Here is a 23,359-nt window from a genome sequence, read left to right as displayed (position 1 = left end):
CTAGGGCATTCTGTGTACAAAGTTTCAAGTTCATAGCCCTAGCAGTTAAGAAACGTGCCACTGTTAGGATACGACGACGACGACGACGACGACGACGACGGACACAGCGCTATCGTATAGACTCCCCTTACGGTGAGCCAAAAAGGCACATGGGGATTGTACTGAGCTGACAGGCTGTATGAAGTAGCTTTTATATGATGACTGAAGATGTCTTTTGTTATATTGTCCTGATTGCAGAGTAGGAGTGCTGAAGGTGTTTAGCGAACACGTAAATTACCATATTTCTTACTTGTATTAGGAAAGTTGGAAGTGGTCCATATATGGTAGTTGGAATCTGTGGTTATCTTTCTGATACTGGGGCAATGTAGCATAGCTTAGATGCTGAAGACAGGAAAATAATTGAACAAATGAACCAAGAGTTGAAAAATGAGATGTTTTTTTATTGGTATCAAATTGTCCTGACCAGCAGGTGATTGGAATCATTTTCAAAGTATATATATCGGGTGGTGCAGAAAAAAATGAGTCCACAAACGTTTTCATTATAAGTATGGAAATATTTATCATGCTGAAATGCCATTTCACAATTATTTGACTTCTTTCTCGCCTTACTATGAAATTTCAATGAAAAACTTAAAATATTTTAGAAGTTACTAGCATTTGAAAAATTGAGGTATGATATGAAAATGCCAGGCCTATGACATGTAGGGTGATTCATAAAACATATTTTTTAGCTATAACTTCCATAATATTCCAGATAGGATAACTATTTTAGTGTCGAAATATAGGTTTTTTGGGTCAAGGTATCATTTAAGCCTGGTTTCGGAGTTGCACCACAATCGCATTATGGGAAATCAAAGATGGCTGTGAATTGGCCTAAAAAACCAGAAGCAATTCCCATGATGCAATGGTGTAACAACTCCTAAACCAAGTTTAAATGATTTCTTGGTCACGACAACGTATACTTTGACATGAAAATCATAATCATACCAGCAATATTATGGCAGTTATAGCCAGAAATTTGTTTTTGTGGTTATTGAAGGTCTGGCATTACACTTTTCTGTCCAATTTTTCAAATGCCTATTACTTCTAAAACATTTCAGATGTTTCATTGAAACTCTTATCAGAAGATGTGAAAGATGTCAAACAAAAAAAATGTGCAAGAAATTGCATTACAATGCGATGGAGACTTTTTGACTGATAACAAAATATATTGTGTACTTGTTTTTTGTGTGCCACCTGATATAGTTTTGATTCGTGTGAATCACATTTGAATTACATATAGAATTAGATATAGAATTACAGATTCAACAAAATGAAATAAAACAGAGCACAGGATACGATGGACGACGACGACAGACACAGCGCTATTGTATCGACTCCCCTACGGTGAGCCAAAAATGTGACTTTAAGATAACAATGATATAGAGAAATCCCACTGTCATCAGAGGGTGACCTGCAAATGCATACTAGTATTCTATTATGTTGTTACGATATGGTCGTAGAGGAAATGCACTGGGAGGTGTTTGTCAAATGTCATGTGGGAAACCTCTATTACAGTTCGATATTGAAGAAATGTAACAAATTGCACAAGTCAAATCAATCACAGATCACAATGAAATGAAATAATAACATGTAACTTTAAGATAACTATGATAGGTTGATGAACTGAGCATACATGTACGTTCTTTAGCAAATGTACAGATAGGGGCATATGAAGTATGAACTCAGAACAGAACTGGACGTTTGTCTTGTTCAAGTGTTAATGAGTGGCCATGTATGTTACAGCCATGGTAGCGGAGTTGTATGATAAATGAAAAGGTGGCAACTCTAGGAAGAAAACTTCCATATCTTCTATTGAATCCAGGTTGATGAAGTTGGCTTTGAGGAAGTTAGTTAATAGATCTGAGAAGGCAGTTAAGCGATAAATGTTGCCATTGTCTTTGATGTTCATCTTGGCTTTAATATGATTTGTGACAAGTTCAGTGATTTGTCGCATGTTACAGTTGGGGCATTTGAATGTTTTAGCTTGCAGGATGTTCGGGTTTGGTAAATTCTTTTTACAACTGCTGCAGGATTTTGAACTGGAGACTTCAATTTGTTGACAAGTTGCCAGCAGGAGATGTGAAACATTTTCACACTTTGGAAGTTTGTCACAAGCAATGATATCATCAGCTGGCGTTATTTCAGTTGTTGGTGTTGTGGTGAGGGTCTTTGTGTCGTTGTTCTGGCGGATAGATACATTTTTGAAAGAGTACGTTTTGTCCAATTCGACTGTAGGTATCAAGGTACTATACAGAGCGATGGCGATGGTTTCTTCTTCATCGGCAAGGGCAAATACTTTCTTTGCGAGGTCCGTGCCAAACACTGACTGTATGGATTCTTCTTCCAGAACCTTTGTAATTCGGCCTGTGACATTGAGCTGAAAAAGGAAAGCACCAAGCATTAGGGATAAAACGTAAGGTGCCTGAATTAGTGTTTGATATTGTTAAGATTTTAGTGGATAACTATCTAAAGACTCAGTTGTAATTAGTTGGCCATGATTAATCATGAATCTGATTTAAGGTGCAAGTTAATTGGATTTGACGAGGTTGATGTGTACTATAGTACGTAGTTGTAAATTATAGTCTAAGTAAGCTCTAAGGTTTACTGTTGTGTTTTAGTTATATTGAGCAATATTAGAAATGTATTATTTGTCGAGAAGAACTGACCTTCTGTCGTTCAGTTGCTTGATGGGTTTTGATATCTTTGATGGTTGGCATGGTGAGTGACTTTTCTTCCTGTGGTTGTTTATACTTGAATGACAGCGCCGTTGGGTGAGTTGAAATCTGTGTTGGATACTGTATCTTTATATCCATTTTGTTGCTCTCTTTCAAATTAGGTACGAGTGCAGCCTTGTTTATTTTAACTGGGCTTCTGAAATAGAAGAATACATGCAAAGTTTTGTTATGTTGATAGTTATTAGAAGTTGTGTTATCTTGGAATTTGAGGTTTGTGTGTTTACGATGGTGGAGATGAAGGTTTGAAATAATAAGACATGATGACAGGTAATACTGAAATTGTTGTAAAGAGGAGGGATTGTCTTTTTTTCGTGTTTCCAGGGAACAAAGTCTTCTATGGTTATTTTCAATTGAAGAGAAAATTAATAATTTACCAATAATATTGGCATCTGTGAAATTATGATTTGACATGACGATGGCGTCGTTCGCTGTTGACTGTTAGTGTTATACTTACTTGTGTTGTGCTGCTTCTTTCAGTTGGGCTAGATGTTTCTTGTTGAATCCTAAGATGTTTGTATATGCATTTGGTCCTATTTGCAACGTGGAGTTAAAGTAGTCATGATTGGTTCTGCTACGTTTCATAGGGGATACATTGTGGATATATCCGACTTTGTCGACCTCTTCTGCTTTACGTTTGTCTTGATTTGAATTTGATGTTGCGGAAGCCATGTTGAGGATGAACCTGGAATACATATAAATGAAACGTTAGCATCAAGACGAGCAAAGAAAAGTGGTGTGTGTAGAATCATGATGAAATCTGTAGGAATAAAATAAGGAGGTTATTAAATAATTTTCAGTTAGGATGGTATGATTGAAGGTTTGATAGTGGAAAGGATATTTCGATAATTACCTGTTAGTGTTATTGAATTGCTGCTGGTATAGTGGTAGTAGTCAGATCTGGATGTGTTTATCACTCAGTTTTTAGGGCATGTTCTGGAGGAAGTGTTAGTTGAGAGAAGGGCTTTATACTGTTGGAATTCCGAAAGGCAGCCTTAGCACAACAATATGTCGTCAGAGAAATCCTGTTTACACTTGGGATGAAACTTTAAACTTGTAGACGTTAGTTGAATCCGTATCCTTTTAGAAAGTGTCAGTAATGTTCTTGAAGTTCGTATTAATCCTGTTGAAACGTATCATTCACAACTGAATTTTCCACATTTTGTTATGTACCGTATTAGGTACAGAATCAAAGTGTCAGATGAGTCCATGTATGCTATTGCTAATGTGTGCATTTAAAGTCCAAGTTGTCTATACTGGTCATATGTTCCTCTATGGGACATCCCCCCCCCCCCCCCACCCAGTCGCGGTACAATGCAGCTCCAGTACTGAATTCATGTTTAGCTGCAGGTGGTGGAAAGAAGTCTGGTACTGGATTATTTAGCATTCATTGATTTTGTAATGAAAGTGCAGATTGCACCTTTGAAATCAAGCAAAGTAGACCAAGGTAGCATTGGAGGATGAGGAGGTTTATATCACTGATGTTATCAAGATTTACTTTTGATGTTATCTATGTTCCACCATTGTCCCCTCGTCTTGTTGTAAACTAAATTACCACATGTACACCTAGGTAATATTACAAGAAAGTAAAATGTATAATATCGGCTTAAAATGCCTCATTATAGGGGGCTTACTTTTAGTATGTAAGCACATTTTCCTTGTTTTTGAGACCCCCCCCCCCCTCCCATGCACGCATAGTAGATAGAAAATAATGTACAGCAAATACATTAGAGTACTCATTTTGACACCAATTTGCTGGACAGCCCCCCCCTCTCATGCGTACATACTAAAAGTATGGCCCCTTAGGGTTGAAAAAACTAACCCTTTTGTTATGATAACTAGTACCATATACAAACATACTATGTCCTAAGTTAAACAATGAATGTGAAAATGATGATATAACTGTTCCTAATTTAGTCCACCTCCTCCCCACCTCTCCGCCCATACTTCTTAACTGGATGTAGGTTATTTGTCATAGAGAGCATCAATGAGTGTTAAGAGGATTAGCTATTAAGATAATTTTATGATCTGACCAGGTTGATTCTATTGTTGATGTAATAAGATTGGTTCGATTGTAAAATACCATATCAATCTGTGAATCATAATCAGTTGTAATTTCATTGATGAATTGTTCACATCCTAATATATTGGAAACTCTTTGCAAATGCGAATCATTTTTGCCATTCCAAATGTCGAAGTTGAAATCACCAACGACAAGAAAAGGTTTTGTAAGATCTATTTCTGATGCAATTGTTTGAAGCTTTGCACACAATTCTGTAAGTGAACACGAAGGCGACTTGTACAAGCAGATGATTTGGAGGAAGAGCATGGATTTTGACAGAGAAATGCAGGTGGCTTCGAAGTTTGGAGTTGATACATGTTGAACTGTACAGAACTGAGAAAGAGGAGCTGATATATATACAGCTAAACCATGTGGTGGTCTTCTTGCAGTAGTTGTATTAAGTTGATCATTTCGAAAGAGATGAAAGTTTGGGATGTCAAAAGTATCATTGGTGTCTGTGGCAAGAAGACGAGATTCTGCTACAAGTAGTATGTCTGCAGCCATCATATGGTGATCAGCAGATATATCATTCATATGAAGATTTAAGGATCTTGTATTGTGGAATATTAATTTCAGATAGTCTTGTTCAAGTACTGACGGTATGATGTAATTGAACTTTAAGTGAGATTCGTGTCTGAGTCTATCCATTTCTTCGGTAACAACTGAGTCAGTACCTATTTTGTCTTCTTGTAAATTCAAAATGAATAAGACATTGATATTTGTAACTCTGCTCAATGCAACGTAGTGTACATGGTTGATTTTTCTACGTGAAGTCATGTCAACAACGACTTCTTTTAGGGAATAACCTTGTGCTTTCCAGATAGTTTTTGAGGCTCCAATTGTTAATGGAAATTGAGTCCTTGTAACCGGTGCGTAGCTCTTGCCACGGTAAAATGTGCGTTTTACGGCGAAAATGGGAGTCCAGTCTCTTGGGGTATCAGTTGAAAAGAATGATTTGTAAGTAGATCGTATAGTTTTTCCAACTTCTGGATCTTGGAACAATACCCAAAGAATTGCAGGTCGCTCAAAATTATTCATATAGTGGATTCTTTTCATTTCACACATGGTTCCATTAGTCAACCCATCACTAATATTTACATTGCATGTGATCATGTAAGGCAAGCCAACTGCTACTGACAGTTCATTTACTAGGCCAGCTGTTACAGAAGGGTCATCAGGAATACGTTCAATAATGGTTTGTTTGACTTGATCACTAAAATCACTTATTACTGTGTCAACAGGTTTGACAATGATTTTTTCACATGATACGTGATCAAAGATGAATTGGTTGTGTGTTGATACATTAGCTCTTGTACAGTACAAGTGTAATGCATTTTTGGGATAATTAGGATCATCTTTGGAAATTACTCTCGAGTTTAATGTTTCAATGTCATCTTTTGTGTGTTTGCCTTCTCTTAAACGATTGAGCAGTTGTGCAAAATCCATGTCATCTTTTTGGCGCATAATTTCGGTTAGTTCAAACATCTCGAAATGGCATTCATTTTCATTTTCAGCGTTATTAGAATAGGTCTGGTTTGGTTCATTATCATTACTAGTATTGAATTGTTCACCAGTCCACAAATTGGTGGCTAAATCTCTATAATCAACCTTTTCTCTTTTGGCTTGATCTGAGAAAATCCACTTGTCCATAACTGGTTGCAGTTGGTACAGATCTCCGAAAGTAATGACATGAATGCCACCAAATGGCTCTTTATTACCTTTTAGTTCTTGTAATCTAAGAGATAGGAATTGGAACATATTTCGCCCGACCATACTGATTTCATCAATGATGAGAACAGATAGATTTCTGTAGTATGTTATGTATTTTTCACTCAGATTATTTGGTAACTTAGTGTATTTCAAGCCTTGGTTTGGTAAAATATGGAAAGCTGTGTGCAGGGTGGTGCCACGAATATTGTATGCTGCCGTTCCAGTTGGAGCAGTTAGTAGAATACGACAATGTTCAGGGTCATCGCCTGCATTCGTAGATAAACAACGGAGTAGACTTTGATGAATAGCTTTAATAGTAACACTTTTGCCTACACCAGCACCACCTGTGACAAATAAGTGTAATTGTTTAGATGACGTTTTAATATGTTTCAATACATGTTTGAAGATGTCACGCTGTTTCCTATTTAAATCTCTCACCAATTGGTGGTATTCTTCATCAGATATTCTGCCTGGTAGTTTATCAAAGTGGTGTGATTCTTTTTGAGGATGAAGTCCAATGTCAACCCCTATATCGTAAGTTCTCATTTGTTCACTGTTTGCAGGGTTGAAGAAAGCTAATTCTGGACAATCATGAACTGTTTGATCAGCATCTTGAGTTTCTGTGTGCATGTTGCCTGGTGCAATGCCATCAAACGATTGTGATTCAGTTTCAGCTCTTTTTGCAGCTTCATCAAGGATGTCAGCCATGTGTTCATATTGCTTTCTTTTGATATCGATTATGGATTTCTTGGCATTATAATGGGCATAATGTGTGCTATGGCCACCAAGTAAATCTGTGGTTTCATTTCTCCACGGTATGAAGAGAAGAATTCTTTCTCGGTAACAGTTTTCAGGATCAGTGTTTACATTGTATCGCACATATCTAATGACTTTTGGGTTCTTTTTCAATTTATAGACTACACCACTGTTCGTAGTGAAGTTTACTTCATTTTCATCATTATCAGCTTGCAAATTTTCAGTGTCAGGGTTAATCAAGTCTTCATCAATATCGTCTAAATTATCTTTGAATGGGTCATTTTTTTGTTTTGGATAAGTAATATTGAGTTTTGAGGCATAATCTGCTAAACACCAATTTTCCAACTGTTTTGGTCTAGTACTATATCTTGATATTATATTACCCACTTTGATATCAGTTGAATTCGGAGGAAGTTTTTCTAATTCAGCAGTACTCTTGATTAAAAAAGTACGATCATCAGGTTGTGCTGTTGGAAGGAATATAACATCACGTGTTGCTTTAGTTAGGGGTAACTGCATGACGAGATAAGCAGATTCTTGAGCTGATATTTCACACGCATTCAGAAATTTGTTTCCAATATGTCGAACTTGCTGGCGTAAATTGTTGTTTCCATTTCTTGCTTCTGTACAAGCGTTGTGTAATAAATTACTCATGCCACGAGCTGATTTGCTGACATAGGACACTATATATGTTGCACAAGCAAATGCATCCAAAACGAACTGGATATCATGATTGGCTTTCCAAACATTTACTAATGATTTCATGTAGGCATTTACTCGGATTTCTGATGGCTCTCGTTTCAAAAAGACTTTGGGTCCATTGATTGATGTCCTGAGAGCAGAATAATATTCATCCTCGGATAATTCTAATTTTTCTAGAAATTCATTGAAGGATATATCTGAACCATCTCCCATTGCGTTTAATTCAGCGGTTATTTTGGTGTAATTTGATTTGTGTTTAGCAATGTCCTCTGGTTCTATTTCAAATGGGCGCAAGATTTTTGTGGCAGGCATTGGTGGCAGAGGAAAGTTGAAGCGACAAATTGCTTTTCCGTTTTTTCGACATGTCATACTGTGCTTATGTAGTTGGAGTTGAATGAAGGCTACATCAGATGTATGAGAAAGTGAACACGTTACGTATTGGTCTATGAATTTGACTAGATCTTCATCAGAGTCTATATCAAATTGCGGTGCATTTGCAATCCACATTAGCATATGAATGTGTGGGCTTCCTCTTTGTTGCATTTCTACACGGTAGAAGTATTCTGTTACTTTGCCAATGGGATTATGAGGACTTAACAATACAGTATGAAGAAAAGTATGGATTCGATGATCAAAGAATCTCACACAAGTAACAGGATCTGATTTAATCAAGTCGCACTTTTTGGTCCAATTGAAATCAAGTATTTCATTGTCTGAATAGGTTTTGTTATCCAACAAATTCCCCAGAGTACGAAGAAGGTCAATCCATCTTGTTTCAGCAGCAGATAGTGATATAAACCAAGTGGGCAAACCCAATTGTCTTATCAGTGCAAAGAGTTCCTTTTTTTTAGCTTCAAAATATGGTGGCGAACTTCTTATAGTCCTGAAGATTCGGTATCCTTCATCTAATCTGGTTATTTCATTTACAACAGTAGCATTCAATAAATCACTAGCGTGATACGTTTTACCTTGTGTTTTACATCGTCGCATAGCCAGTTGAACTTTATCTGAAATTTGCTTGATTTGCAGCTTTTTCATTTTGTAGAAAAGGTTTGGCACTGATTTAGCCACTCTTCTATCTGCAGCTCGGAGTTCCCATTTACATATGTCACTATAATGAACAGGAACTTTACGTTCTTTACTATCTGGGCGTCTCTGTCCAATAAATATACATGGAAAGCAGAGGTATTCAGAATCTTTATCTTGGAACAGGCCAAGTGGCCTCTGATTTTCACCTGGTGCAAATGAATATACATAGGTATTGGATATTTCAGGTTCATCCAGTAAAGTATCAAGATTGCCTGCTGGATCATCTTGGATTTCTTCAAAATGATCATCAGGGTTATATTGTTCAGCTTCTTCAAATTCTTTAACAAGTGTGTCAACATCAATGGAACTGTCTGGATTATCGTTAGTGTCAAAAACTGGACTCTCCTCTTCAAGTTCTACAACTACAGCAGGGAAACTTTGAAGCCACCGATCATTCACTGTCAAATTGGCATTTTTATATAATTCACTATTGTTCATCAGATAATGCAGTGCAGTTATGATTACAGCGGGACGTACATTCTGTGTAGTCATCGCATGTGAATAGGATAGCTTTCTTTTTAATTTTATTGGAATTGTGCATGTTTTATCAAATGTTCTTGGAAGTGAATTGACTGTAGTTTCCACATCTGTTGGAACGTTGACTACTGATCCTTTCATGGATAATTGTGAGCCTCTTGGTAACTGTCGTATTTGCATGAATGGTATTCTCAAAGCAATCAATCGCTCTTCAAGTTGAAATAGATTTTGTAATTCAGGTGGCGTGGCTGGAAATTTCATTCCATTTGCAACAGCTAGTTATGGGACTTTACCAGATTTTAAAGAATCTATGCATGTATTACAAAGCCACCGTTTGCCATCTATAGATGTTTTTTCTGTCAAAAGACTTTCAATGAAATCAGAGTCAAAGTGCTTAGGCCAGGATTCAGAGGATTTTACTGAATGTCGAAACCATGTTTGGTGACAGCAGCTGCAGATGTAAATAGGACCATTGGCAGTCGATTCAAAAAATAGATCAATATTGTCTTTTAATGTTGCGCCATATTTCTTCTTTTGATAGGAAGAGAGATCATTACTTAATTCAGGAACAAGTTGACAATTTTGTAGGGTTTGGACATTTTGTTCATTAGATTTGTTTTTTATGTATCTGACACGTTTTTGCAGAAGTTCGATTTCTCTGTAAGACACAGTGTCACGCTTTCTCTTCTTGCGAAGCATATCTCTTTCATTTTCAGAATTTTTTGTAGGTTGATCAAGGCGTGCCTTTCGTTTTAATTTCTTCTCAAGGTTTTGAACATGTCCTCTTTTACAACTATCAAGCCTGGCTTTATGCTTTCTTCTCTTTTCAATTTCTTGAACCTTCTGTCTTTTAGAATCATCAAGTCTGGCTTTCTGTTTTGATTTTCTTTCAATTTCTTGAACCTTCTGTTTTTTAAAATCATCACGTCTGGCTTTTTGTTTTGATTTTCTTTCAATTTCTAGAACATGCTGTCTTTTAGAATCATCAAGTCTGGCTTTTTGTTTCAATTTCCTTTCAATTTCTTGAATCTTCTGTCTTTTAGAATCATCAAGTCTGGCTTTCTGTTTTGACCTTTTTTCAATTGCTAGAACCTTCTGTCTTTTAGAATCATCAAGTCTGGCTTTCTGTTTCAATTTTCTTTCAATTTCTTGAACCTTCTCTCTTTTAGAATCATCAAGTCTCGCTTTTTCTTTTGATTTTCTTTCAATTTCTTGAATTTTCTGTCTCTTAGAATCATCAAGTCTGGCTTTCTGTTTTGATAGCCTATCAATTTCTTGAATCTTTTGTCTTTTAGAATCATCGAGTTTGCTTTTTTGCTTAGACCTACTTTCAATTTCTAAAATTTGATTTTGCTTACTTTTAATCAACCTTGCCTTCTTTTTAAACAACTTTTGTTGTTCACACTCATTTTGCCGAAATTGTTCTATTCTTCTTTTGAACTGTATACACACTTTTTTATCATGCTTTCGTTTTTGTTGTTTAGCCTGATCATCTAAATAATCATCAATTAACGCATTTGTTGTTGATTTTGTTGTTGTTGACTTCTCTAGGCCACGTTTCAAAGTTCTCTTTGATACTATACATACTTCGAAAAATGTTGCTTCAAATATGCAATCAATAATAATTCCAATATGCTGTTTTAAATAGGCACCAAACTTGTTCAAATCTGAGAATGAGAGTAGAAGAGAAAACCCATCAGGCGATGGCTTACCATGTTTATCTCTACTATGTGAATCGAATAAATAATATCTCTCATCAATATGGATAACAGTAAAGGCTGCTGCTTGAGATGCTACTATCACAATAGCACCATATTCAGATGACATGTTTGCAAGGAATTGTTCAGCAGGTAGAGCTTGGGAATTTGCATCACAATAAGAATAATTATATGACACTCCAACTCGTTTGATTCTGAAATTTTCATTAAAACATGAATGGTAAGCTGGCAGTTCATCAATGGCCAAGTAATTCAAGGACGGTTTGGTCAATTTTACTTCTCTGTACCATGAATCTCCTTCATTTAAAATGTCATCAAGGTCTTGTGATTGCCAGTGTGCTGGTGAAATAATGACAGAATATAAAAGAGATGATGCAGCATTAGTGACACACTGTCTACCCATGGAAGTTTCAGAGTATCGTTCATTACCTTGGTGATATGAACCTTGGACAACTTTTCTTATAAGAGAGTCAACAACATGATCAACTGGGCCAGGATTTGTTTCAATATCATTACTCAATTTCAGAACATTGGAGATGTACACTTCATACCCCATAGTCAAGACAAAGAATAACACTAATGACAATTCAAAAGTGACATGTTTGTAATGCCAGAATGACGTTATGCAATTACTTTCCATGGAAGGGTCAAGTGATGAACTTGTGTGAGTGTTCATTACATGACAAGTGTTCTGGTTCTTTTTGGCTTCATAAGTTTTCATTATTTTGGCAAACCATTTTTCAGACTTTAAATCAATTTCCTGATTTAAAACATCTAAATTATTTTTGTTATTTAGCTGCTGATCTTTTTGAAAGAACATTTTCATATTATGCATATAGATCTTAACTAGCCAGATTGAGTTGAAGTACCATACAGTTCTGAAGTCATCTTCATCTTCTTTTTTAATCCAATATTTTTCTGAACAATCGTCTTTCCATGAACTACATGTAAAAACATTAAAATTACAATGACTTCGGCGAAATGGACAACATCTACATGCAGTTGTTTGCACTGGCCGACTCAATGCATTAGCAGTTGAAGAAAACTGGCCAACCACAGACCTATATTGAACAAGATCGTTACCCATTATTTTCAATACAGCAAGTTTTCGAAGTCCAGTAAAGCAAATGAAGTTCTGTGGCAAGTATTTGTTGCCTGCCTTGCAGCTGGTCTATTTGTGAAGCAATATGCCTCGAGGCACGTATTTGGTACTTCAATGCAGGTATTTGTTGCTAAGCAGCAGGTATTCGATGCCTTGCGGCAGCAATTCGGTGCCTTGCGGCAACAATTCGGTGCCTTGCGGCAACAATTCGGTGCCTTGCGGCAACAATTCGGTGCCTTGCGGCAACAATTCGGTGCCTTGCGGCAGGTATTCGGTGCCTTGCGGCAGGTATTTGGTGCCTTGCGGCAGGTATTTTGTGCCTTGCGGCAGGTATTCGGTGCCTTGCGGCAGATATTCGGTGCCTTGCGGCAGGTATTCGGTGCCTTGCGGCAGGTATTCGGTGCCTTGCGGCAGGTATTTTTGTGCCTTGCGGCAGGTATTCGGTGCCTTGCGGCAGATATTTTGTGCCTTGCGGCAGGTATTCGGTGCCTTGCGGCAGGTATTCTGTGCCTTGCGGCAGGTATTTTGTGCCTTGCGGCAGGTATTTTGTGCCTTGCGGCAGGTATTTGATAATGCTCTCCGGGAATGGAAAGCAGTAAGATGAGTAAGCACACCTTACTCTCTCTGATGTGGGAACAGCAAATGCTTTACTGGACTTGAAATGTGCCGAGAACTTCTCTTGCCAACAACAGTAAATCTGTAAAGAAAGAGCAGGGAAATTAACACCAAATAAAGAAGGCTGACATCGATGGGCGAAATAGTATTATCAAACAGACTATAGATTTTCCCCTATTCAGGACTTAGCTAGGTACACCACCGGATACAGTCTGTGCTTGATCAGGTGATATGCTGAACAAGGCATCAATGGAAGCAAATCCACAAAGAGATGTAACCTTCGAAGGGCACACTTAATTTCCAGAAAAGTCAGTCCTGTGGGCTGATTTTCCAAAAAATAGTGTAACCTCATTAAATTAGGCCATCTCACAAACTGAACCATAACACTCAACAGCCAACCGTGCCCACATGATGTGAGCCAAGAGCTGGGCTTAAAGATGAGTGAGTGGTGTAGAAGTAACCTCCTGAAAATGGACCTCTTACAAACATACCCTTGTTTACAAAGCCTTGTCTTCAGGTAGAACTGTAACAACAACATGTACAATGTGTGGAATGGTTGAGTTTCATTTCCTACCTGGACACAAGGCCTGTTTGAAATTAATTACCAGCATGTTACATGAGCAGGCCTGGAATCGAGGTCATGTAGGACATTTAGTCCATGATCAATGTTTACCTGGGGACAAAGAATTTGTTTATAATCAACAAACCCAGAGTGGCTGTAACTGGTCCATTATTGACAACACTGGATGTCCTAAATGTCAATGTGGACTTGATGATGAGGTACTATCAAATAGGGTGTGGGGTGTCCTTGAATCTTCCCAGCTAGTCCCAGCATTCTTTTCCATTCGAAAATTTGTACTGCACAACCATAGTCTGTGAAGGTAGTGATGAAACTCCCAACCAGAGAAAGGTAAACATTGAGAACTAAATCAGTAAATGGCTTCACAAATGGAATGCCGGACAGGAATCCCTGCACTTATTCAGCATATTCCAAATTGATCGATGACACTTCAATCATTGCTTACCGTACTGTAGGAGGCATGCACTTTATATCTCTACTCTAGTCCTCGATTATTACCTTGGGAGTTTCATCACTTACTTAAACATTCTAATAAATAACTACAGATTTTAATTCACTATGGCACAACGACTCCAAATGGTAACACTAACAGCTGAGCACAGCCACAGCCACTGACATGACTACAACAGCCGAAATTTTCTACACAAAATAGGCCTAAGTTGCAAGCCACTAAGATGGAGCATATTGCTGCACCTGCTGCGTAACGCAACTGTGGAATTCATACTACGATGTGACTTTTAAAATAACAGAAGTCACGGCCAATACTAACAGCTGAGCACAGCCACAGCCACTGACATGACTATGACAGCCGAAATTTTCTACACAAAATAGGCCCAAGTTGCAAGCCACTGGAGCATATTGCTGCACCTGCTGCGTAACGCAACTGTGGAATTCATACTACGATGTGACTTTTAAAATAACAGAAGTCACGGCCAATACTAACAGCTGAGCACAGCCACAGCCACTGACAGGACTATGACAGCCGAAATTTTCTACACAAAATAGGCCCAAGTTGCAAGCCACTGGAGCATATTGCTCCACCTGCTGCATAACGCAACTGTGGAATTCATACTACGATGTGACTTTTAAAATAACAGAAGTCACGGCCAATGGCAGGGAGAAAATAAACGTAAAAGGCGAGATTCTTCCCAAAATTGCCAAGACGTGCAGAAAAATCGGCCACCCCATTTTTAGGAATTGCCAAGATGATTGTTTCGTTGTCAACATCGTCCTCAGCGACCTAAATTTACGGGATATATTAGGCCTCAAACAGCACCACATCGCTACGTTACAATACTATGGGACTCATACTACAATCTACTTCGTCACATTAGAGTTCTTATGGCCAATGGCTGGCAGAAAATCAAAGTTACATTGAGATAAAATCTTCCAACATCATTCTTACCTGCGCAAATTCGTGAACATGCCGAACATGTGAGACACCTGGCGTGTTGCCAAATCCGGACCTACTTTCCCCTAATGCTGAATACGTCGATGAGAGCTCTCGAACTATCATTCCATGCAAAAAATGGCAATGACAACACCACTAAAAACTTCAAATTTTATTCCGGTTATGATAACACAACACGCATCTTCATGATCATGATCTTTCTCAAACTAACTGAATGACCTAATCGCCTTGGACGCACAACCACATATCAATCCGCCCCGACGATCGACACATCCATTCGATTCGATAACACTCGATACAGTTTTATAAATAAACAAAGTTTTCGTGCTTTTAGCTGTCATCATCAGTGGCTATAATATACTCCTGCAGAAGAGTAGAACTGATAGAACTAATTTCCGAAGTTTCCAATAGTTTGAACACAAATCAGAACATCACCCATCAGCTGGACTCAGATCTGCATAAATTACGATAAATAATGAGGTCGTCGCTTCAATTTCGCAAAGAAAGTTGACTCCATTCGAAGGTTGTTTTCACAAAATTCCGTTGAACTCATCATTATGAGGGCATTCGAACACATTCTCGTTGATCTTTTCTATAAACATGTGAAGTTTCGTACCAAAATACATTTCCGTAAAGGCTTAAATAAGAAAATTTTTAACTCACAAAATCATCGCTCCGGTAGAAATAAAAGGTCACCGCCATTTTCTTGATGACAGTACTCCAGGTAACCTCGACCGCGCAGTGGAGGGTCGAGCCGTTCATACAGTGGATGGACTGGCATACCAGCAGTCCGGTATTCCCTGGTTCGAGGTTTTCATGTCAGTTCGGGGCGGGAAATTTAAAGCGGGGTCATCCGGGGTGAAACAACAGTTTTGCTCACTACCGCCAACTGGTGATATAAATTGACACTAATCTATTTTATATCAAAACTTCTGTATCATGAAGACCTTTTCAACTTTATTTCAAGCTTTTATCTGCTGGAATAGAGCGTCAAAAAATTGTTTTTTCATTTACGCATTTTGCCCCCTGGGGGCCTGAATTTGAGTCGAATCGCCCAAATTTTTTTCCGTAAGCAACATTTTTTGCGGTGTTTATAATCAAGACTAGATTTGAAGTGCCTCGGTTGTATGATTACAAAATGCCCAACTTTGTCTACAGATGGCTGGATGGAAGGATGGCAGGATGGATGGAAGGAAGGACGGACACCAATCGAATAGCTATTTGACTAGCTCCGCTGACTTTGTCAGCTGAGCTAAAAATGAAGGTGTGCTTGATGACAGTAGCAACGCATCACTTCTTGGTCTGAAATGGGATACCGACTTGGATACAATTGGTTTCAAACCTTGTGACAGTTCATGTACTCAAACACCAACCAAACGCGAGGTATTGAAATACGCAAGCTCTGTTTATGATCCATTGGGCCATATGAGTCCCGTAACCATAAGATCGCGGATCTTCATCCAAGCGCTCTGGAAAGAAGGTTTGGAATCGGACGAACCATTGCCAGCAAACCTCAGTAAAACGTGGAAATCTATCGCTGAAGACTTGAAATTAGCATCTGAACAATGCAAAATGTCGCGACAGTACTTTCCAAACATTGATTCCATCTCAGCTGAGTCTTGTGAACTCCACGCCTTCGGTGATAGTAGCATAAAAGCTTATGGCGCTTGTGTTTTTCTACGCTGCGGAACAGATACTGCCCTGGTAATTGCAAAAACAAGAGTTGCCCCGACGAAACAACTCACACTTCCACGCTTGGAACTGATGGCCGCCCTATTAGCCGCGCGATTGCTAAAATACGTGCGCAGTCAAATACAGTTGAAAATTACGTCATCCACCCTCTGGTCTGATAGCCAGATAGTACTGCATTGGTTAAAAAGTACCAAAACACTGCCGATCTTTGTTCGAAACCGTGTAACAGAGATCAATAGTTATGACATTAACCATTTCCTGTACTGCCCTACTGCTGATAATCCGGCAGACATGATTAGCCGAGGAATCACAACTCAGCAATTCCTTGAAAACCAAGTGTGGTGGCATGGGCCAGAGTGGCTCAGAACAGGTTCTTTCCCGCAGCAAATAGCTTGCAACACCGATCCATTATTGTCTAATGACACCGCAGAGTCCGATGACCAGGTTGGTATCGGACAGTCTCCTGAACCGGTAAATATCGTCAACACCGCAAAGCCCGATGACCAGCTTGGTATCGGACAAACTATTGACATCACCCGTTACGCGACATTGTGCAGACTAAATCGCATTTCCGCATGGGTCCTCAGGTTCGTTGACAATCTAAAGAAAGCACCCGACCAACGAAATCATGATGCCACTCTCAATGCCAAAGAAATTCAACGCGCAAATAATAAATGGATTCAGTTTGTCCAGCAAACCACCTACCAGCGCGAAATACAGAAAATGCGAATTGAACAGAAGCATGTACCGCCTCCACTTGTCCGACAACTCAAGTTATTTCTTGATAACCAGGGTTATATTCGTTGTGGCGGTAGGTTACATAACGCACCACTCAGTGAGAATGCGAAGTTTCCAATCTTGCTGCCGCATACGCATACTTTCACAAAGCTGGTGATCGCTGATGCGCATGATAAAACATTGCATTCGGGCCTACAGGCCACCGTTACATTGTTGAGACAAACATACTGGACGCAAGGGCCCAACGCGCCGCGTAGCGGCAAAAAAGCGAAGCTGGCGAAACATTTATAACGGGTCACCGTCACTTATTATTGGACTTATAGCGCATTTACGGGGTTGCAACTATTTTGCTTTATAGTGTCACCAGGAAAGAAAAGCATTCGAACTAACGCCGATCTATTTGTATAAAGTGATAATTGGAAGGTATATAGTAGGAAATATCAATAAAATAATCATTCCATGTCGTCTTTTGAGGGCATTTTTGATTGTAAAAAATATATGTGTACGTCACCGTAGTCTCTGCAATGATAATTTTATCAGAGCAGTCTCGCGCAAGTAGAAGTTCTTTACCTATTAGTTCTTCACTTATTAGTCTCAACGTCTGGCGCAAAGCCAGACGTTTTCCATTACGATTTCACTACTATGTTTGACAAGAAGGAGCAGTGCGCGAGATATGCTAATGAGCAGACTTCCCTCGCTTGAGTTTCTGAAGAATGTTCCATATCGCGCTAAGCTCATCTCTGCTGATGATGACAGGCGTGCAACGGTAGGTATCTGCTCCCCAACTTCCACCCTAATACGGTACAATAAGTTACCATTTGATGGGAATGGGACAATGCCCTCACTGTGTATGGAGTCATAGGGATAAGAAGACATTATTCATTAGTGTTGGTACAAGTGATTTTGCCCAAAAAGCATGCGCATTCAAAAAACAAAATATGCAAGGTATCACGTACATGACCATGACGACGTGCAGAAAGTGCACTGGCCAGTGCATACCCTATGGCTATGTACTAATAAACATGGTAAACATGAACAACATCATTATTCATCGGCAGTTCATTTTACTCCGAGCTTTTCCTGAAACATATAGCCATGATGATTAGGCCTACCATGTACCATGACCAATAGTGAATAACAGCACCAGATCATGTAGATGTCAACAAGTTCACATGAACCGTATAATCCCGCATGGCGCATGTGGGGCATGCGTCTAAACCAAAGCCCCAAAATCACTTGTTTTGTTCTATTTCACTTGTGTTTCCCCCGTCTCCCAGTCCATAATACATTTACAGTTTACAATCCCCGATCATGGCCCAACAAGTCATCGGATGACTAAAGGAACACAACTGTTCAATGGATTTATAGTTGAATGCGATCAAACTATGTCTTTTCAATCGTGGATTGTAAATTTAACCCCATGGGCCTAGGGAAGGCCCTACAACAATACTTTCGACACAGTTATTATCTCCGCTGCCTCCACCATGTTACACACAGTGCTCACTGCTGATTCTAAAATGCGCCACCTAGTCAAAACAGGAGATATGTTCTTCTAGGAATAGATCTCTTTCCAATATTTCGTCATTCCACTATCGTCATCACCTCATCATACTTTCATTGACATTACAGGCACACATCCACAGAGCACTCTTCAAATCATCTACACAGTGGTTATCCAACTAGGATTATAAAGGTAATTTCTTAGCCCCCCACAGTGGGTTGCAGTCTTGATAAAGGGGCACTATTGCTAGCAGCTAGGTAGGCAAGATAAAGTTAGCCGAAGTAGCCGATAGGGGTCTCTCACCCTCAAAGTCCGTCACAACTATTCAAGCTTGTACAAGGAATACATGCAGCGCTGACTCTAACATGACCCAATGGGAATGTCGCACAGTCATCTGTCAAAAACAAGACCTATGTTGTAGTATGATCTCTTGCCAATATTTAATAATTGCACTATCGTCATCACCTCATCATACTTCATTGACATTACAGGCACACATTGACATAGACCACTGTTGCAATCAACGACACAGTCGCTATCCAAGTAGCATTATAGAGGTAATTATCATTATCATACCTCATTAGCATGTGAACCAATCGCGTCGCGTCCTTTGCGATCACGGCAAAGCCTCATGGAATAATGTCTTTCACCGTTGAATAATTTTTCATATTCCATGCCTACAACTTCAATTTCTTCATATTCCATGGCTAGAAGTTCAATACTAATATGATATCCAAGATAAAGTTACAAGAAGTAGTCAATAGGGGTCTCTCACCTCTCACTGTATGTCCACACTATTCACGCTTGTACGAGGAATACATTCAATGCTGAATCTAACAACACCCAGTGCCCTTACTCTGTATATTAGTCACTGGAAGATGGCCCATTTCACTCCTTGCTTCTACTTCACCTATAGTCTCATTGCAAACGCCTCAGGTCTATGATATCACATTCACTTTCAGCTGTCATGCAACGCAAGAACTGTGCTATCTGCCATCGCACATCAACGAAGAAGTGCAGCCGCCCACATTCCACCTCACGTCTGTCCGACCAGCTGCAATCCTCGAGGACGCCCCACTGTACCACGATTTCACTACGATGTTTGACAAGAAGGAGCAGTGCGCGAGGTAGGCTAATGAGCAGACTTCCCTCGCTTGAGTTTCGGAAGAATGTTCCATATCGCGCTGAGCTGACCACTGCTGACCATGACAGGCGTGCATTGGACTGGTAAAGGTTGGAACTGAACATTGAATATGCTGGTGGTGACGCTTTCTGATGAGAAGTTGGTCGTGACTGATGCAGTATCCTTGGACTTGTCCACAGCATCGTTCAATCATTGCTCTCTGAGCTGCCTTGATTCTGTACTTACCCAAATACTAAGACCAAACGCCTGTTGACTGTGCCTTAAGAGAGACTGGCGCCATGCCTAGAGATATGACTGACCCCTATTGGCAAATTTGTATGACTTTATCTTGCCTACCTAGCTGCTGCCTATAGTCTCCCTTTAACTGGGGAACACTTCAAAGTCCAAATGCTATGTTCCACCTTTTAATGTGTTCAGACCGCCATTTTCAAAATAATCAAGTCAGGACACTGCCTTCTAGTCTCATAATAAATTTTGCTTTCCTCAATAATAACATTTCTTCTTCTTCAATGCTTTCATCATTCCAAACTTCTCCTCCTCTGACTTTTACAGGGGTACAGTCATGGCAATCAAAACCCAAATACTGAGACCAAATGCCTGTTGACTGTGCTTTAAGAGAGACTGGCGCCATGCCTAGTCTCTCTTAAAGCACAGTCAACAGACACCAACCCCCTCAGACTCAGAAACCACAAACGCCCAACCCTTCCTGCTACCTTAATACTTCTGGATTACTAGAATACGCGTAACCGCCAAGTCCGTCATCTGGAACTGTTGGTTTTGTACATTGATTTGTGGTTTACCATTATGCTCAACCAATACGCGCGCCATTACCGACATGGCGTTTGCAAAACGCACATCCATTCCAAATAACTGGAGTGGACTTCACTGGTGAAATGATCGTGAAAACCGAAAATGGTCAACGCAAATGTTACATTTGTTTATTCACCTGCGCCAACACGAGGGCCATTCATCTAGAATTGGTCACAGATATGAGCACTAAGTCCTTTCTGCGCGCTTTCCGTCGTTTGGCTGCGAGACGTTCGCTTCCCCGCTCGGTAGTTAGTGATAACGCTACAACATTCATTTCTAGCGCTCAAAACGTTAAAGATATCATAGAAAACGCGACTATGCAAACCTACATGGCAAACAACAATGTTGACTGGACATTCATTCCGAAACGTGCCCCCTGGTGGGGTGGGTTTTACGAACGTCTGGTCGGTCTCGTCAAAACAACGCTGAAAAAGGTGCTTGGACGCGCGTTTGTGACCCTTGACGAGATGAATACTTTTCTATGCGAAATAGAATGTGTGTTGAATAACCGTCCTCTTACGTATGTTTACGGTGATGATAAGGACGCACTAGCTTTAACCCCCGCTCATCTGCTGCATGGTCGATTGTTGAACACTCTCCCACATGTTATCCCAGACTCTGATGAAATCATGGACCCTACTAACGAAACCAGAGCGACACTTACCAAACGCTCAACAATTCTGGGAGAAATTCAGCGATCATTTTGGATTAAGTGGGAACATGAATATCTCACTGCCCTCAGGGAGCGACATGATCGTGTCAGAACTGGTAAACTGACAAACACTATCAAACCTGGCGATGTTGTACTTGTTCACGCGGACATGAAAAAACGCTTGATGTGGGACTTAGCTGTTGTTGAGTCTTTGATTACTGGCAATGATGGCATTGCCCGCGCTGCCAACATTAGGACAAAGAATGGCCGCACTAACCGCCCGATCACAAAGCTCTATCCGCTTGAAGTTCAGAACCGTGACAATTGTGAACAGTCAAGTGAGAAAACTGTTCACGCCAGTGACAAAACCCGCGACAATATTGATAACAGTGGTACCCTTACCACCAAAACTGTCACAGATAACTCGAAAAATCGCCGTCCCACCAGGGAATCTGCAAAAAGAACACTACTGAAAATTCTCAACTGGTTATCTGGTAGTGATTAAGTATGTGTCTATACGCCTATACCATTCGTTTGGCAACTTCATTAAAGCTCTGTACACACTGACAACATTTTGGGAAACATGTTGGCCAACATGTTGTCCAGGTGCGATGTTATCGAAAATTTGGCCCTGTATACACATGACAACATTCGACAACATGTTGGGCAACTTGTTGTCGAATGTTTCCGAGAAATGAGGATTTTTGAGGGAATATTTTGGAGGGAAATTCATAAACAATGGAAGATTCCAAGAGAAGAAGATGTATTTTCGGTGGCTCTGCCATAATTTTACGTATCCTGATTGAATGAAAGACGGCGAAGAAGACGTAAAGATGAGAAAAGAGTGTTGACAAGACCATGGATTTATATGAGACACCAGCATGGGGCAAATTTTGTTGCTATTTCTAGAATAGCAGCTTTCTTTTTGTTCTTGTCTTTATATTCCCTGGATGTTACATCCCATAAACAGGCACAACTTTCCCATACTGCAATAAGTTGTTCAACTTCACTCAGTAACCATTCCTTGCTTGAGGCTGCCATTTTGACTACATCACATGGCTTAAGGTAGATCATGTGATTTGTGGCCTATTTCTGATTGGATAAAACTCGACAACATCATTAGCATCTCGGCAACAAAATTGATTTTGTATTATTTCGACAACATTTGAGCAACATTTGGCCAACATGTTACCGAATGTTTCCGAACTGTACACACTGCCAACATTTTCGATAACATCGCACCTGGACAACATGTTGGCCAACATGTTTCCCAAAATGTTGTCAGTGTGTACAGAGCTTTACACGCCATTATCAAAATTGAAAAATGGACGGTCCACTATATGACAAGACATTTGTGGCGTATTCAGAGACTTAGTGTTTTTATTTGCATAATTTGATCTCTTTGTAGGTTAATTCTACATTTTACATTTATTCGGATTAGCAGATTCCAATTATTGATGTGTGCATTATAATCATTTTATAATAGTTCTTTAGAGACGTCATTTGACACTTCACGTAAATTCAATCAACATGACTTGGTTGTTTATATTTTGACTGGAAATCATTGAGCATCAGTTATTAGCTTAATCGCCGGATTATCTTGTCTAGACGTGTGTAACGTTAGCTGAAGTGTGTGTTTTGACTGTTTGATTACGTCATGTCTACTCTCCGCATCTTACCTTAATCCTTTGTTTATGTTTCCTTTACCATACATGATGTATTGAGTGTTTATTAAAACTAATTCAAATTTCGAGGCCGGGAGAAATGTGGTAACTGGTGCCCATTACTTGTCTTGTATAATGTATTAATCCTCCACTCATGTCATG

General features: G+C 39.5%; 2 protein-coding genes across 4 annotated transcripts; one reads left to right on the top strand and one right to left on the bottom strand.

Moving 5' to 3' along the window:
* Positions 1–419: 419 nt before the first annotated feature.
* Positions 420–15,086, bottom strand: LOC135493490 (uncharacterized). Of its 3 annotated transcripts, XM_064780859.1 has the most exons (5): positions 13,679–14,080; positions 3,628–3,920; positions 3,232–3,459; positions 2,709–2,913; positions 420–2,419 (listed from the first exon to the last, which is right to left on the bottom strand). In XM_064780859.1, exons 3-5 carry the CDS (start codon positions 3,444–3,446, stop codon positions 1,760–1,762), a joined length of 1,080 nt encoding a protein of 359 aa, XP_064636929.1. In that variant the 5' UTR covers positions 3,447–3,459; positions 3,628–3,920; positions 13,679–14,080; the 3' UTR covers positions 420–1,759. The 3 variants fall into 3 exon arrangements, with proteins under 3 accessions (XP_064636929.1, XP_064636927.1, XP_064636928.1); XM_064780857.1 differs by lacking the exons at positions 3,628–3,920; positions 13,679–14,080 and adding an exon at positions 14,991–15,086; XM_064780858.1 differs by lacking the exon at positions 13,679–14,080 and having other exon boundaries at positions 3,628–4,039.
* Positions 15,087–21,210: 6,124 nt separating this feature from the next.
* Positions 21,211–22,038, top strand: LOC135493556 (uncharacterized). Its single transcript, XM_064780961.1, has one exon. It carries the CDS (start codon positions 21,211–21,213, stop codon positions 22,036–22,038), a length of 828 nt encoding a protein of 275 aa, XP_064637031.1.
* The last annotated feature ends 1,321 nt before the right edge of the window (positions 22,039–23,359 follow it).

Source organism: Lineus longissimus, chromosome 9 (assembly GCF_910592395.1).
Source record: "Lineus longissimus chromosome 9, tnLinLong1.2, whole genome shotgun sequence".
NCBI lineage: Eukaryota > Metazoa > Nemertea > Pilidiophora > Heteronemertea > Lineidae > Lineus > Lineus longissimus.
This window is presented reverse-complemented; position numbering and strand designations above follow the sequence as displayed.